A 16893-nucleotide genomic window follows, 5' to 3' on the forward strand; every position below is an offset into this window, starting at 1 on the left:
GGGGGGGGGGGGCGCCGCGGGCGGAGCGCGCCTGACCTCCATCGCGGCGTCGCCTCCGGCCGGGCCGGCGGCGGGGGGAGCCGTCCCCGCGGCCTCGCTGCTGGCGGCGCCCGGCGGGGCGGGCGGCTGCGGCGGCGGCGCGGGCGGCTCGTCCGGTTGCGGCTGTGGCGGCGCTGGTCCCTGCTGCCCGGCGGACATGATCCCGGGGCGGACGGGGCCGGGTGGCTGGGTGGCTGGGTGGGTGCCTGGCTGAGCGCAGCGGGGCCGGGGGCGGCCTGGCGGCGGGGGTCGGCGGCGCGGAGCCCGGTGCGCGGCCGCCGGCGGAGGCCCGTCCCCGCTGCCGCCCCGGCTTTCTCGGCGGGCTCCCACCAACCAGGAACCGAGCCGGCTCCCCGCTCTCGCGAGAGCCCGGCCGCCGCGGGAGCGAGCGCGGCCACGCGCGGTCCCTCCTCCGCCTCCTTCCTCCTCCTCCTCCTCCTCCTCCCAGCCGCTGAGTGGCGGCGCTCCGGCCCCGCGGGAGGGGGGCGCTGCGGGGAGCGCGCGACGGCCGCCGGAGGGGCGGGGCGGGGCTGCCTCGCGCGCCCGCCCGAGCGTTGGGGCCGTTAACGGCCGCGCCGCGTGCGCCGGGGTGGGGGTGTTATCCGTCATGAAGGGGGGCACCGCGCACCAAGGGCCCGGCTTTCACTTTTAACACTCACAGTTAACGTAACATTAGCACGCTGCCCGCAGGGCAAGAGAAGGGAGGGTAAGGGTTGGCTCTATGCCCTTTTCCAAAAGTAAAGGCAAGGAAAACACGAGTATGATACCAGACCGAACACAATAACTGTGCTTTCTTTTTTTGAGGCAGCTCCAGCTGGAGTAAAAGGAGTTGATTAGTCACTGAAACAGGTGGCAGAGCTAACCACACAAGCCCCCTTCTCTCTCATCTCTTGCCAACCCGTAAAATAGTATCTGGGGAACCTAGGATCCAGACAAAGGTTGGGGGTATTGTTTAATTAGACAATGGAATAAAGCCTAGTGCCAGCTGCTGTCCTAAAACCCTCATGTGCTGCATATCCCTGCTGTATTAGACAAGGGAGCTGCTCTACACCAGCCTTTGTTACCTTGACACAGCTGAGGCACACGCTCCCACAGCCACCCCACTCACCCTGACAGGTACCACAGGAGAAATTGAGACTGCACGAACCAGGTGAAGCTTGACTGGGAAGGACAATTTTGTGAGCACCACTGGTGTACTCCAACTGCTGACAGAGGCTGAGTCCAAAGGAGCCAACCCAAGCCAGGCTGAAGCTCCCTCACCTTTTGTTCATAGGTACAGCTGGATAGTGGGTACTCCAGCTGAACTGCTCTGCAATTAAAACTAGAAAGTGTTCAGCTGTGGATGCACCTGCATTAACAAGCAGTGTTAATGGAGGGACATCCCCTGAGCATAGGCTGCAGGTTTGCAAAGCTGTGTGTCCCACACAGGGAGGGGTAACACTGAAGACAGTAAGAAAAATCACTGCTATGATTATTACAATTCATTTTTCTTTTTTTTTCAGAGACTTTAACATTTTTTTGAAGTTAAAATAGTTTGCTTTGACATTTCCAAACAATTGTGTCAATTCATTTCTCCCTAACTACTCAGAAGAGTAGTAGTAACTTCTCAGAAATTTTCCGTTTTCCTAGAACAGGATTTCTCAACTAGTAACAAATTTCCTGACACATTTAGCCACTGTTTGTTATGATTTCTCATCATAGATGAAAATCCAGTCCCAGGGCTTTGCTGAAGGTTCTTCTCTACATTCAGTGAGACAGCTTTAACTTCTCAAAATAAGCAGTAGCAAATTACACTAAGTTTACTGACTTATCCACCATTAGACTTGTCTCCAGTTTTAATCTGCTCTGCCTTAGCTCCTGCCCCTTCTCCTCTCCTCTTCTAGAGCTGCTTCTGATGACACAGTACTATCCGCGTCATGTGGGCAGTAGGTGAGGCTAGGAAGCAGGATTTTCCCCTTCCTGATTTTTCACTCTTCTGTTTCCCCAGAAAAGCACTCAAACAAAACCACATGTGGAAGATCCCTGGTGAAGACAAGTGGGGCATTCAGGAAGTAATCAGGTATTTGGGAAGAGGGTGATGTTTCAGCACCTTCACCATCATCATTTGTCGGTGTAAAATTGCCAGGTAAGATCATAAAGGTTGGTAGGAGAGGAGAGAGAATTGTTAGTATTTTTCTCCCTTTTCCTACTATCTCCATTCAAACCTCATTGAATCTTGGCCACCCAGCAAGTCAGTGAGAGATGCTGAGATACTTTTGGGCCTCAGAAAAGATTAATATATCTTTCATCTTTACTTCAGACTTGCTTCTTCTCTCTTCCTGGCTACTGCTTTAGCTTCTCCATTTTCCTCACTTTCAAGAAACTCTACCTTTATGATAAAGGAACAACACTTTTCGCTTAAATATCTAAGTTAACATTGAATAAAGCACCAGCCTCAAGTATTTTGTTCAAATACAGTGAAATATTGTAAAAAAAAAAAATCCTAGCCAAAACCTGAATTCCACAATAAAGCCAGAAAATCTTTGTATTTTTTTTCCTCTCTGCAGAGGCAAGAAATAAAAATCAGTCTTGCAGCTGCACAGAACTTGCAACATTGTATGAGTATTTTTTGATAACCCTAATAGGGTAACACTGAAATAGTTTCATATACCCAAAGGCTTCTGAATATGATTTAGTATGCCACAAAAAAAAAAAACTCTTACCTCTAATTCATCCATAATTTCATTATTCAGTATTACTTACATTAAGTTGTCATGGACGCTGTATCACTGCAAGACTGCAATATCACTAGGAGTCAACTCTTAAATCCAAATTTTAGACAAACTATTTCCAAGCAAAGAGAGCCATGCTGTGAAGCAGCAGTAGGAGTTACTGTTGTGGCTTAACCCAGCAGGCAGCTAAGCACCACACAGCTGTTGAATCATGCCCTTCCCTACAGCAAGATGGGGGATAGAATTGAAAAAGGTGTAAGTGCAAGAACTCATGGTTTGAGGAAAAGACAGCTTAATAAGAAAAAGATGAGTGAAAGAAAAAAAATGCAACTGATGAACAAAACTATTGCTCACCACCAGGTGACAGATGCCCAGCCAGTCCCCAAGCAATGGCAGCCTCCCTTGCCAACTCCCCCCCCCGCTGTACTGCTGAGCATGGCATCGTAAGGCAAGGGACATCCCTGCCATCCACCTGAGCCAGCTGTCCTGGTTCTGTCCCCTCCCAGCTCCTGGTGCACGCCCCAGTCTCCGTGCTGGCAGGGCAGTATGAAAAGCAGGAGAGTCCTTGGCTCTGTGTAAGCATTGCTCTGCAGCAACTGAAACTGTGTGTGCTATCAGCGTTATTCTCATCCTAAATCCAAAACACAGAATCATAACAGCTACTAGGAAGAAAACTAACTCTATCCCAGCCAACACCAAGACAGTTACAAAATCTCATAGAAGAAAAGGCTGAACTACAGACAAAAATAAAGCAAACTCTTAGACTTCGAAGAAGTACAGAAGGCAGGCATAATAAAAAAAATAAATCCAAAGGTTTGAAATTTCTAAAAGCTCTAAAAGTGTAGAAGACCAAGCAAGAACAAAAAGAAACAAGGACCTCCAAAGTTAACATGAATGTGTTCATAAATGCACAAAATCATAACAGTCCATACAAAGCCCAAAAATAGAGACCTTAAATTAAAAGCAACCAGGAACATAAAGAAGCTCATGACAGAGGTTACTGATGTGTTAAACACCAACATGTGCTCAAATACACAATAAGGCATAAAAATCCTCCCTCAGCCAGTACCAAACTGTAGAGACAACTAATTATTAACTTGCTTATAAAGTTAGTAAAGAGCACTTTAATTACAGATTTTTGTCAAATCTCTCGGGTGACATCTTTCAATTTTGTTGCTCAGTTGTGTAATCATAACTAATATTCTTGAGATGACTTCTTGTTAAATTTAAACGAAAACACCACAAGTAAGAGCAACTCAAAATGATACCATTAGCTGTGCAGCAATTATGTTAACAGGCGTTGCTGCACATGCATTAAACACTAAATCTTCTCAAAGTTTGGAAAAGGAAAGGAATGAAACAGAACTGTTTGTGGTCACAAGATCAGACACATGCAGGCCATTTGAATTCAAGAAGCTACGAAAAGGGAAAGAATCTGGTTTGCATTAAGATATTAGTTGCTTTTGGTTTAAGTATAGTTTAAAATGCAAAAGTAAAATGCTACACAAAAGAAGTTAGACAGATGGAAGATTCTGCCCAATAACAGAGGTGCAGCTGCATCATAACTGATGATGCATTGACTTTCACTGTTAAAAAAAAACATACACAAAAGATACCATACATTAATTTCAATAGATTCCTTAATGCAATGGAAACAAAGTTTAAGTATTTACCACTTCAGTGTATAAATATCTATCCATGTAGCCTTTACTGGGAAGATGACATTGAAGTTATTCAAATTACAGAGTAACCATGCTAACACTGTGTTTCATAGAAAACAAATGGCGCTGAGTTCATCCACAGTGCTTAAGCTGTTGTCCTGGTTCCAGTTAGGACAGAGTTAAGTAGCTCATAGTAGCTGGTAGGGTGCTATGTTTTGGATTAGGATGAGAAGAGCACTGATAACATGCTGATGTTTTAATTGTTGCAGAGCAGTGTTTACACCAGGCCAAGGACTTTTCGGCTTCTCGCTCTGTCCTGCCAGCGAGCAGGCTGGGGGTGCAGCAGGAGCTGGGAGGGGACAGACCCAGGACAGCTGACCCAAACTGGCCAAAGGGGTATTCCATACCACCTGACGTCATGCTAAACAATATATAGGGGTGGCTGGCCGGGGTGGGGGGCCGGCTGCTCGGGGATAGGCTGGGCGTCGGTCAGCGGGTGGTGAGCAATTGCATTGTGCATCACTTTTTTCTTACACATTATTATTGTTAATACTATTACCATTATCACTATTATTATTATTATTGTTATTATTATTTTCCTGTCTTAATAAACTGTCTTTATCTCAACTCACAGGCTTCACTTTCCCGTTTCTCTCCCCCATCCCAGAGAGGGAGGGGGGAGGGTGAGCGAACGGCTGTGTGGTGTTTAGCTGCCAGCCGGGTTAAACCACAACAGCTGTAATGTACATCCACAGAGCATGTCAGTCTCCACTTGTGTCCGATTTAGAGCAAGACCTGTGATCAGTTAAATTTACCCATAAAAAGTGTCAACTGTTTATACTTGTTATAGTAATCCTCAAAGAAAGGAGATCCTGTAACAAGTAGCACTCTCACAGAAGAAATCCACAATAGATAATGCTTTTATTTTTTGGAAGCCACTGTGACTAAAAAGGCTCAAACAAAATACACAATTATGTATTTTTACATATAAAAATAACACAAAATAACATAATATGCTCATACACAATTCATTATGAATACACATCCTTCCTTCTTCAAAGCTTCAGATTCTCATCCCTGCCAGTGGTCAGCTTCTTCACGGACAATGTTTTCTCACAGTCATGAAGTTCACTTCTCACCAAATGGCATGGCAATGAGAACAAGACAATGTAAGCAGAGCCGCTCCCTCACAAAAGTCCATTACTACATCCACAGGCACTGACTGAACTAAAAATCAGTTTTGCGGCTGTATAGAACTGGCAACATCATATGAGTATTTTTTGCTAACCCTAACAGGATAACAATGAAATAGTGTCAGAGACCCAAAGGCTTCTGAATACGTGATTTACTTCTCAATGAAGCTTTTAACACTAATTCATCCATAATTTCATTATTCAGTATTACTCGAAATTGTCATGGACCTTCTATCACTGCGAAAGTGCAATATCGTTATTAGTGATCAGACCATATCACCAGTGCCTGGCTATTTTATGAGGAAAGGCTGACAAACCTGGGTCTGTTCAGCCTTGAGAAAAGAAGACTGGGAGGGGATCTTATTAATGTTTACAGTTATCTTAAGTGTGGGAGACAGAGGGGTTTGGCCAACCTCTTTTCAGTGGTTTGAGGGGACAGGACAAGGGGCAATGGCCACAAAATGGATCACAGGAAGTTCCGCACCAATGTGCGAAATAACTTCTTCACAGTGAGGGTGACAGAGCACTGGAACAGGCTGCCCAGGGAGGTTGTGGAGTCTCCTTCTCTGGAGATATTCAAGGCCCATCTGGACGCCTACCTGGGCAACCTGCTGTATGGAACCTGCTTTGGCAGGAGGGTTGGACCCAATGATCTCTTGAGGTCCCTTCCAACCCCTACAATTCTGTGATTCTGTGACTATCAACATCTGCTCCTCAAAAGATCACGGACTGGGTTTATGTGCCTGGGGAACTTGCAACCCTATTACACTCAATACTTTTCAAAAATGCTGCTCCAGGCCTAACTACAGATTACTGAACATCATTTGTTTTAACCTTCTGGCCTCAACTACAATTAATTTAATAAATAAGTACAATATGATTTATCTGAGTTACTATGAAGACATCAGCAGAGGGCTGAAACACCATTTGGATGCAATTAACTCCAGACACAAGCTGAGGTACTCCAGCAGGCCAGTCTGAGGCATTTCCACAACTCCCTAGACAGAATCTTTCACCGCTGACAGGTAAGGGGAAAAAATCCTAAACCATTTCTATTAACCTGCATAATGTGTGCATGTAAATCCACAACAACTGCACAAAAACAAGTACTGATTACTTCATCTAAGTCTACTCCCTGAAAACAGCCTACAAATACCATGTCTTATATAACTTAAAATCTGATAGGAACTGATCAGAAATAAGGTAGTAATTATATTTTCTCCCATTCTGGTGAGCTGATTAAGAAAAAGTAGTAAAGGCAACTTTCAGCTGCTCAGCTGCATTTATTCACATTCACTAACAATGATGCAGATAGGAACCTATTGTCTGTAAAAGGGATTTTAAAATAGAAATATGTACTTTACCTGCAGCATCCTTTAATTGTTGTTTCTTGGGCACGCACTGGGCTCTGCACTGCTAGGTTACACTGCTAGTCACTAGCTAGTTACAGCTAATCCAAGAACAGCTCAACTCTCCTGCAATGAAGTGACAACAGCTAAACTTGAATAAAATATCAAGTTGTCCTACTGTAAGCCTTTCATTTTTTCCTCAGTCAAAAGCACTATTTCATACTTGAAAATGCTCAGTCAATTCCAAAAGTAACGCTAAGAATAGTTTTACTAGGTAGTATTACACCTTTTAAATATCTTCATAAGACTGGATTTCCATACCACCTTCCAAAACACAAATCAGGTCATCTGGGCACACCGTGCTAGTCCCACATACACTAACACCCAACAACAGCTGAAGAGAACTTCAAACAGCATTTAATCAAATCTTGTAATAGGACCCAAATTCTTATTGGCTTTTCTCAAAATTCACGTGACACGCATTTTCTTCTTGTTTCATTGCAGATCCACCTTACTAGGAAAAGGCTTGGGATCAGTCATGAATCCTGTAAGAATATTCAAACATGGATTATTACTAATATTGCTTTTATAACTGAAAGAAAACTGAGTATCTCATTTTAACAACTTTGGTGTTTTATGTTCTAAACTGCATAGGATTGTTTCTATTCCATTTTAACACAGTGGGCTAAAATATTTCTAAATTAAGAAATAAAAACAAAAAGTATTAAAAAAATTAACAGAATTAAAGGCACTGCCATGTGCCTCATGGTTTAAAAACAGGAGAAAATTTCTTTTGTCTTACTAAATTCTGCATCATAGTGAGATGCTTCCATTGAAAGTCAATTTTACTGAAGTGTTTGGTGCTTTTAATGTTTCTTAATTTATGCATGGGCACCACAGGTTACATATCTCTACATTTCAGGTAATTTGTTTCTTGTAAAAAAAAGTCGAAGCAAACATCAACCTTTTCAAATCCTCTAAAATATAGGAATTTTCATTTTAAAAAATTGTGAAATGAAATCCACTGGCATTAAACAGCTGGATTGTTCTAATAAGACATCAAGCTTCTCAACTAGTTAAGCATCCAGTACCTATTCTCCCATTTTTTTTTTTTTACTGAAAATTAATACCAAGGATGCTAAACCTTAAACATACACTGGGAAACTTTTAATGCCAAATATATGTTTGTAAGTATATCAAGCACCTTCTCGTTTTGTCCCACTCTGTACTTCATGAGGCTGAGAACCAGACTTAACTATACCTTGTTAAGTTAAAATAGAAGTTTAACAAAAAGAATCACATCTTGGTCTTGAGTTCATCCAGAGCAAATCGCCACATTTTTGTGGAACATTTATTACACTAATTGCTGGACAAGCACTCGTTTTTGTTGTCATGGATCACCTTAGTATTTACATGTAGTAAGACAAGAGGAAATGAATGTCAAGAAGTGTTTGGTGCAATACACAGAAACCCCAACCAAATACAAGAAATATAGAGGACAGTCTCCAAATTTAAGTCTGCCTGTGGACAGCACTCTGCCTCTTAAGAGTTGTAAGTGTAAAAAAAATCCAAACATTACATGGTGTTATTGCTTTCTAAAATACACTGACATTGCACAGCAAAAGCTTTTTCTTGAAAAAAATATGTATATCCTCTGGCTCTTTATGATACAAGCCTCAATGGTTAAAACCTCAATGGTTAAGGAGGGAATGGAGGGTTCATTCAGGACTGGTAAGTTTCCAAAGTAGTTTTGCAAGACATATATATATATATATATAGACTGCTGCAATCATTAATAACTAAGCTTAAATGTCATTGTGATAAAGATCTTGCTTAGCTCATAATGGAATTTGAAAGCTAAAGAGCTGCTCATCTCTCCCCATTTAGCTATATGGAGCAATGAATTCTAAATTACATAATTAAAATGGCAAGATTGTAATTTGTCTGCATGACCTGTGTGTGGCACTATGTCAACTACCATACATGAATGGATTGCAAGATTTTTCTTTCATATCAATAAAAGTATCAAAAAAAAGACTAACAGCCATGTTTATATTGTCATCTTTTTTCAAGGTCACTTCACGTATTTCTAGCAGAACATAACAGCTCTGTTTCTGCATCTGTGCTTTACGAGGCTATAATGACTAAGTCAGTATGTAAGTGTGGCCAGCAGTACTTACCAGGAAAGCAATTGCTCAGATCATAGGGTAAGGGGATGCCAAAACATTTTCATAGTTGATCTTACTGTACAAGGCATTAAGTTTTTCTTCTGATTTTTGTGAGCAAGATTTACACACACATTTGCAGTTTAAAATTACTCATCTATGACACAGCAATTAAAACTATTTACAAATGAAAACAGTGTTTTAGTGAAACAAGACCTTACCTGTTTGAAAAGGAACACTTGACAAAGTGCTTCTGCACTGATCTCTACTGGAGTTTCCATCAGCATCCATCCCTGTTACCAGAGTGTTCTCTGGAAGCTGGTAATTGAAAATTGCACATCTAACAACAGTCTAGCTTTCTTTCTACCACTTCCAATTTTAGAACTCATTTTTAATGTAATATTCACATTCTTAGGAATTTCCAGACCTCTGACAAACCTGCAACATGAAGTCCCACTCTAGCTTTCTAGGTGAAATATCAAACTTACTGTCATGTCTCTGATTCTGAGCATTCTTTGGTCAACATGGAAGTAGAAAAAACACTTGAATTAAGGGGAGAAAACAGCTAAGAAATCTAATAAAGAAAAGTTCTAGATGACTACTTTGTATTCTACTACCTATACGGGCTGAAAACTTATTTGCCTTAACAAGGAAAAGAGCCTCAAAATAGAGTTTATTATCAATCATAATAATGCTATGAACGCTGTCAAATTTAAAATGAAGAAAAAATAAGCATAATCTGTAAACCAAGTACTGATGTCAGCAAACAGAGCAAAAACACCTTGTGTCACTAGCTCAAGAAGAGAGGCCAGCCTAAGAAACTGATTTTTTCAGGCATTTATACTTCACTACCAGAGATGCTCAAAACATCTGAAAAAACACTATTTGATATCTAAAGTGTCAGTGCTCAACTACAAAAAAAACAGTTGTAAATATATATACTTATATATAGACACATGTAGTTGTGTAGTCAGTAAATGTTTCAAGGAAGGAGGGGTTAGGTACGTGTGAAGGATTAGCAGCCCTTCCAAACTTTCTCCCCCAGATTTGTTTGTTTGCTGAGAAAATAAACAACTACAGCTTTGAAATATTCTAAGATCATAATTACTCCTTGGGCATATGTGTGATTGCAGGAGTACACAGCATGACTCTTTCCCACAACGTTAAGCAAAGTAACTACAGTGCGTAAACAGGAGCAGTGATTATCTAATCACTTCTGCTAACAAATTAGAGGCAACTCATCAGTGGAGGTACACAGTTGCAATTGTACCAATAAAATGATTAAAACCAGTATGTCCTAAACCAAACATTAGACTTACCAATTATTCACCATGCCTGTGGCTTTGTCAGCTGTAGCATCAGTGAGGAGCAGTTCAGTATTGGATAAAACCTTCAAAGCAGAGTTGAGTTATAGCTCCAGGGTCTTTAAGGATTTCAACTACTTTTGATTAAGCCATCGAGGTCCCCTGACTCGCATCACTTTTCCTGGCTCCCAGAAGGCTGGGACTCTGATTAATTTAGTTGCTTGCGGCTGGGTTTTACATCAGAGGTTTGTTTTGAAAACTCTTCTAGCCGTTTTTTTTTTGTTTGAAAGGTACTAAGAGATAATGTACAATTTGGGAAAAAAGTGGTTTGTATCTAGGCACCTTTACACACATATTAATACCCGTTCACTGTTTCACAGGACAGAATTTACACATCAAAACTGAACAACTTGATTTATTTAAAATCCACCTCAAAATGCATTGTGTTTAGTTTTTTTTTTTTTAAATGAACATTCAAAGCATCAAAATATTACTAATTTAAAAAGAACCTTTGTTAAAAATAACATAATTTACATATGGTAGATTGTGGCTGTGAGGGGAAAGAAACAACCAATGGTAGAATAGGCACAGTACTAAGGCCAACATGCTGGAAAACAACACAGCTTTATACTCAACTTTTAAATGACTTGGACAAAATAAAACAATTGGGTGGGAAAATAAAACCAACTGCTTACTTATGGGCATTTGTGTAAAAAAAAGCATTAGTAAATTTTCTATCTAGACCTAACTCATTCATGTATTTAAAGAGCTCTATTTTCTTCCAGATAACAACAACAACATGTTTCTAAACCAAGGCAGATTATTATTTGGAACTGGCATAGTAAAATAAAGGATCACAGTATACAGAGCTTAAAATCCTGTACCAGGAAAGAGCGACAAGTGGTTTACAAGGGGATCATTTAAGAATATTACCTAATTTTTAAAAACAGAGATACAAAATATCAGTTGCATAGGGATTTAAATATAAGGCCAAGCAGGAGATTAAAGTAAAATAAAGATCATAAGAAGGGCACTATGGTGTCAAAACATAGTATTTCCGTTTGAATTATGTCTAATTCAAAATCACAGTATTTTGCTAGTACTACAAACAGTGAATGTCAAACTGTCCCATTAATCTTGAACTGAAAACTGACATTAGAACTTCTAAATAGTACAAAACTAAAGCTCATTGTCTAAACCTGATCAGTGTATTAGCACAACAGTGCTTGGTACGTACCTGATTTATATACTCTACCTTCTGTAAATAATATAAAGGTTATTTCTTGTTAATAAGTGTGAGATCACAATATTACTGCATGCCATCAGTGGTTTGCAGGCTTACTTGATATTTAATTATTCAGTCTTTAAAAGTGTAAGATCCCACCCTGCAGAATCTTCACCCATCGAACACAGAACACTGTCATTAATAAAATACAATAGAAGTTCCACCACTAACAACTAACATATAAGCCAGGATTGTAGGTCTAAACCCAGTATAGTTCATTATTAACTCACAGCAATTTTTGTTAGGAAGGTAACCTGTAGACTTCCAAATAATCTTCCGCATGTATTAAATATAAACAAGTAGGTAACTAACGGTCATCTCTTGACATTTCAAGTAGATTATTCAATTGTGAAAGTATTTCCGCAAAAATCAATTTTAAGTTGTTAAATGAAGTTCAAATATTAATTTCCGTATCTACATGTAGCTTAATTAACCTAAACTTGTAAGAAATAGTAGTGTAAAGAAAAAAAATCTCCAGACAAATTAGGCGTTAAGGTACACTAACTGGGAATACCTGAACCAACATTGTAACTGAAAAAGTGCATAAACATGGTAATACTACAGATGTGTTAACTACAGAACAAAAAGTTTTCTGAAAGCTAAGCAATACTATTTTACATGTTATTTACAGGTTGCAAATTTTCCAGAGACCACATAGCTGATTTATGATCTTACAATTCTTTTGATACATTTGAAGTGTCATTTGGCTTCCATCCTGTTCGGTCAAGAACCTATTCACGCACCAGTGAATACTGTACAATCAAGCCATGCTGCCATTGTGGTCCTGTAATTCTTCAAAATTCACTCCTTTCTGTTCTCTAAAGAAAAGGCAGTATATTCACTTCACGCTTTTCGTTGGTGTTTCAGATTCTGTAGACTGTCTCCCATCAGTCCATGCTTCCCGTGTGCTCTTCAGTGCTAGTGTTTTCTGCTGGTCAACCACAACATAATCAACTCTTTCATCTGCCACACTGCTGCCTGAACCACTGCTCTTTTTCTGGATAAAGACAAGGGGGACAAAAAAACAGTTAAAACAAACTACTTATTAGAAAATCAAATGTATGTCTCAAACAGATATAGAACAGGTACCGTTCAATGACAGGTCCAACAGAACCTCTCCAATTGACCTTCTGACAAACTAATTAGGGTGATCTTGCTGGAAGTTCTTTCCCAGCAACTACTCATGAAGAAATTCTAAGCACCTCATGGCAGAAATGCACAAGTTCAAAATTTGCTCACCTTACGAGGTGGGGTAGATTTTCCTGAATCTAGGTCCAGATCTAAATATTCTACTTGTTTATCTCCTTTAGGTTTTACCATGGGGCTGCTTCCTCCATCGAGACTGTTGCTACCGAACAAATTCTGAAATTATAATACAAGTAATTTCAGCTGCAAATGTACATGCTAATAGTTGAAATTATCAAATATGCTTATTATCAACTGCCAAAATATTCAAGGTTAAACAACTGGCTGAGCTCTTACAATCAGTTAAACCATGCAAGTTTTACTGACATTGTGCAACAAGTATATTCAAATTTAAGTGGAAATGGAACAATGTTGAGCTTGGGACAGAGTCGAAAGCCAAAGGGGGTTGGGTAATGGAACCCAAAAACCAACCCCCAAAGTTTGGTTGCAACCTTAATCAATCTGTCCTCCACCTAATACCCCTTTCATATCACAATATAAGAATGGAGTGGTTTTGGTGTTTCCTTCATTTATTTATTTCTTAAAGAATTTGTTACATCTCAAATCTAACATTTCTTAATTAAAATTATAAAAAATAATTGCCATTAAATACATTAGGAGAATTTCAGCCTTAAAATAGTGGCAAAGCTCCAAAGGAAACTTTTGCACGTCACTCAAAAGCTATCATAATTAAGCTTAAAATCAAAAGGTATTATTCAATTAATAAAACTAAAATATTAAAACTTCGGGAAATTTGTGCAGAGCTGCCTGAACTGAAGTTGTATTGCATATACCTAAATTTAAATTAGCCCATACTTTTACAACCTCACCTCCTCTGTCCTCTCCCAGCCTGATCCCTCCCTCTTAACAGGTGTTATAGGAACAGTACAATAGAAGGACTCTTCTCTAAAAGATAAAGAAAAAAAAGGAAGACAGAGGGCAGCAGTCAGCAAAAAATGAAGAGGAAGGCAGAAGGAAAGACAGAAGGGTAAGGCTGACAGCAACTCGAAAGAAAGCAGAATATTGCTGATTTTATTAAATAAAACAGAAGTGCAACATGTCCAAACAAGATGGTTCAAAGCTGATGACAGAAAAGGATGAAAAAAGTCTGGACTCCTTTCTAAGATGTTGTTGGAACAAATCAAAACTTTTGAAAAGACTATGTAATTAATTAGCACACATTAAAACAAAGGCCTTGACATATCTGGAAACATTCAGGTTCTCTAGGAAATAAAGTATTTTATTGGTTAAATCTTAACGGGCTGGGTTTTTTCAATTCATGTTATCCATTGCACCTGTATCGTCCAACTCATTAAGTGGTAAACAAGGACAAACACAAACAACTGTGATAACGGCTCATTTTTGTTGCCCAAACTCTCTAAACATATTTCTGCATATTTAACAAAAATTGGGATCTGTATAAAGGTTTCCAGCATAAATTTAAAAAGCTCTTACTCATTAAACTGAAAAGGATATGTTATTTCACACAAACTAGACAGGCAGAACATAAGCATTAGAAAACAAGCTTAAAATATACTTAAATGAAAATGGAAGGATATCTGTAGAACAACCTTGAAGAAAGAATGGTGCAAGCAAACAGAAGATACTAATGACAGGCCATTTTGGCTGCAATATTAAATACACCGTCTTAGCACTGAAGTTAAACCCCCTGAAACGGCATTGTAAGAATCAACAGAAATCTCCACTTCTAATTGCGATTCTGCATATCTACTTATGGGCAGAGGCGACTCCAAACATTTGTGCAAAACGGGATGTTTCTTGCATCTGTAAAATAGGACGTGACCAATTACTTACCAGTGCCTCTTGCACAGCGCTCTTGTAAGAGATGGGCTAGGTTTTTACATCATTGGCATCCCACTGCTGAACCACGCTTCACCTGAGAAGCGCGCTTGCACTGCCAACAGGTTGGACACCGCACAAAACATGAGCCAGACTTTCTGCGGGCTCATAAGCTTGCACAGAGTCCGAGCTGCCGCAGAGAAGTCAGCAGGAGGGGCTTGCTCAGGGGGACCTAAGAGGTGGTATCCACAGGCAGCCATGGAGCACAAGAGGTAGAAGACTGGAGGGGACTGGGGTGGGTATGTGGGACAACAGGGGGTGGGGTAGCAAGCAGCACTGTGAGAAGAGTCCAGGGCGTAGTGAAACGGGATAGCACATGCCATATAGGAAGGCAGACAAATGAATAGCACAGAAAAAGGTGGCAGCAGGCAGGCTCTACCCCAGAGAAGGTTTGGAAACCATAGCTTCCTAAGGCTTTAAAGGTGAAAAATGTATTCCCCACTAAAAGAGAATCCAAGCATCAAAAACGTTGTAATTGCATTGAAACTACCCTGACCCAAAACCTGGGGCAAAGATGCAGGTATCCCCCCCACTGCTTTAAGGATATTCTGGACCACGTTTCATTCCAGGACTAGGCCTACAGCTGTTCTTTTACTTGAAAATGCTATTGCATTTTCTCTCTCCCCAATTAAAACAAACAAAAACAAACCACCACACAATACACATCACTAATTTTTCTTAACTAGCTGACAGCACTGCAAGCTAAATATCTGAAACTCTACCATCTGAATTAACCCTCCCCAAAAGGGAAAAAAAATAGATATTTAGTATACAAAGCCCCATTCGACCTTTTTTTTTTTAAAAAAAAAAAAGCCTAATAAAAGCAGAGGTAGCTCAGTTCTTTTTTGTTGTTGTTTTCAACAGAATACAAACATATCGATCCTTTTTTTCCCCCATTCTTTCCACATTTCTTGGAAGATCTCCTTTTAGTAAAGGTTTTTAAGCCTGTCTTAGAAGTTTTATGAATAATTTATTTCCCTTGATGCCCTGATACTGAACTGCTACATAGTCTAGAACTAACAATGGCAGACAAGAGGAGATGGTTTCTAGGGAAAAGAGAAAGTCACATGTTGACCTGTTTTGTACAACAGACATATATACTAACCATAGCCTCTATAAATTACTATACTCTTAACTTCCTCAGTGAAATCCTAACGAAATTACAGTTCTATTACACAGATTTATTATTAAGATTTTTGATCTAGAAATATAAAGGAAGATGATGTTGAGTGGAAGGATTTGTGTTGTGTTTGTATGATTTAAAAGTAAGGACTGCACAGGAAGAGAGTAGTTAAGATGTAGATTTTACATACTGGGTCTTCAGTGGACTGATTTGGATTCATGGAAACATAATTCTCTTCACTGTCATGCGAGTCACTGCTGGAAGTTGTGCTATGAACTGAATCCGGTCTGGGAGACATGGGAAACCTGGAGGAGCTAATTACCAGGAATTATTTTACAAACAATACATCTTGAATATCTTAAACCTCCTGGTAAACAACAAAAATAAGCACATTAGAGATGAAACTTTCATTCAAGATTACTAGAGTGTTGCATTTTTTTGGTTACATTGTCTTTTACATATGATATTACAAAAGAAAAAATTAGTGACATACTTTGTCTTAACGCATGCGTGCATATACACACACACTTCCAAAGGAAACCTCAATCTGTATTACACAGGCTGAGAATATAACACAGATGTGTATACACATATTAACACTAGTCAACAAAAACAGTTAATCCAAATGAAGAAAAGCTAGGAACTTACTCTCGTGCAAAGCTTCTGGTGATAGGAGATCTAACCGGGGCTTGTAATTCTTCCCATTCAGGCAGCGGTTTTATTTCTAGTGGAGCTGGTTTTGCTATATAAGAAACAGACAACCTTAAAGCACAGAACATTCCCAAACAAACTTAAATTTAATAGCTTTTCAATGTGTAAATGTCAAAAAGAAATACTGTTTTTCAAATAATGAAAACTAGTTAGGAAATTCCTATAAGGCTATGATACATTAACCTGTAGTTTAAATTTTCCAGTTACTAAAAAGCAACAGTATTTAGAAAAAAACACGAATTAAGAATTTGCAAGATACACTCATACATACAATTTCCATTTCAAAGAGACTGAAAATGGCAGCATC

At 39.7% G+C, this 16893-nt stretch overlaps 2 protein-coding genes and 1 long non-coding RNA gene across 15 annotated transcripts in view; 1 reads left to right on the forward strand and 2 right to left on the reverse strand.

The window, feature by feature from the left end:
- SMARCA5 (SNF2 related chromatin remodeling ATPase 5) overlaps nucleotides 1–663 on the reverse strand; it is a 24316-nt gene extending 23653 nt beyond the window's left edge. For both annotated transcript variants that reach the window (XM_083834662.1, XM_083834663.1), the window contains exon 1: nucleotides 37–663. In XM_083834662.1, coding sequence (XP_083690788.1) covers nucleotides 37–648 — 612 coding nt within the window. In that variant the 5' untranslated portion in view covers nucleotides 649–663. The remainder of the gene's footprint in view (nucleotides 1–36) is intronic.
- Nucleotides 1–15788, forward strand: part of LOC310898939 — a 20676-nt gene extending 4888 nt beyond the window's left edge. The window contains exons 2-3 of the long non-coding RNA XR_014583865.1: nucleotides 2027–2164; nucleotides 13764–15788. This is a non-coding gene — a long non-coding RNA (uncharacterized lncRNA). The remainder of the gene's footprint in view (nucleotides 1–2026; nucleotides 2165–13763) is intronic.
- GAB1 (GRB2 associated binding protein 1) overlaps nucleotides 10822–16893 on the reverse strand; it is a 98479-nt gene continuing 92407 nt past the window's right edge. For 9 of the 12 annotated variants that reach the window (XM_083834679.1, XM_083834673.1, XM_083834682.1 and 6 more), the window contains 4 exons: nucleotides 16524–16617; nucleotides 16066–16189; nucleotides 12947–13069; nucleotides 10822–12704 (listed from right to left, as the gene is read on the reverse strand). In XM_083834679.1, coding sequence (XP_083690805.1) covers nucleotides 12546–12704; nucleotides 12947–13069; nucleotides 16066–16189; nucleotides 16524–16617 — 500 coding nt within the window. In that variant the 3' untranslated portion in view covers nucleotides 10822–12545. Of the gene's footprint in view, nucleotides 12705–12946; nucleotides 13070–13353; nucleotides 13799–16065; nucleotides 16190–16523; nucleotides 16618–16893 lie in introns of those variants that run through there. The other 3 variants (XM_083834681.1, XM_083834674.1, XM_083834683.1) reach the window with 1 other exon arrangement.

The sequence above is a fragment of the Anser anser genome (assembly GCF_964211835.1).
Source record: "Anser anser genome assembly, chromosome: 4".
NCBI lineage: Eukaryota > Metazoa > Chordata > Aves > Anseriformes > Anatidae > Anser > Anser anser.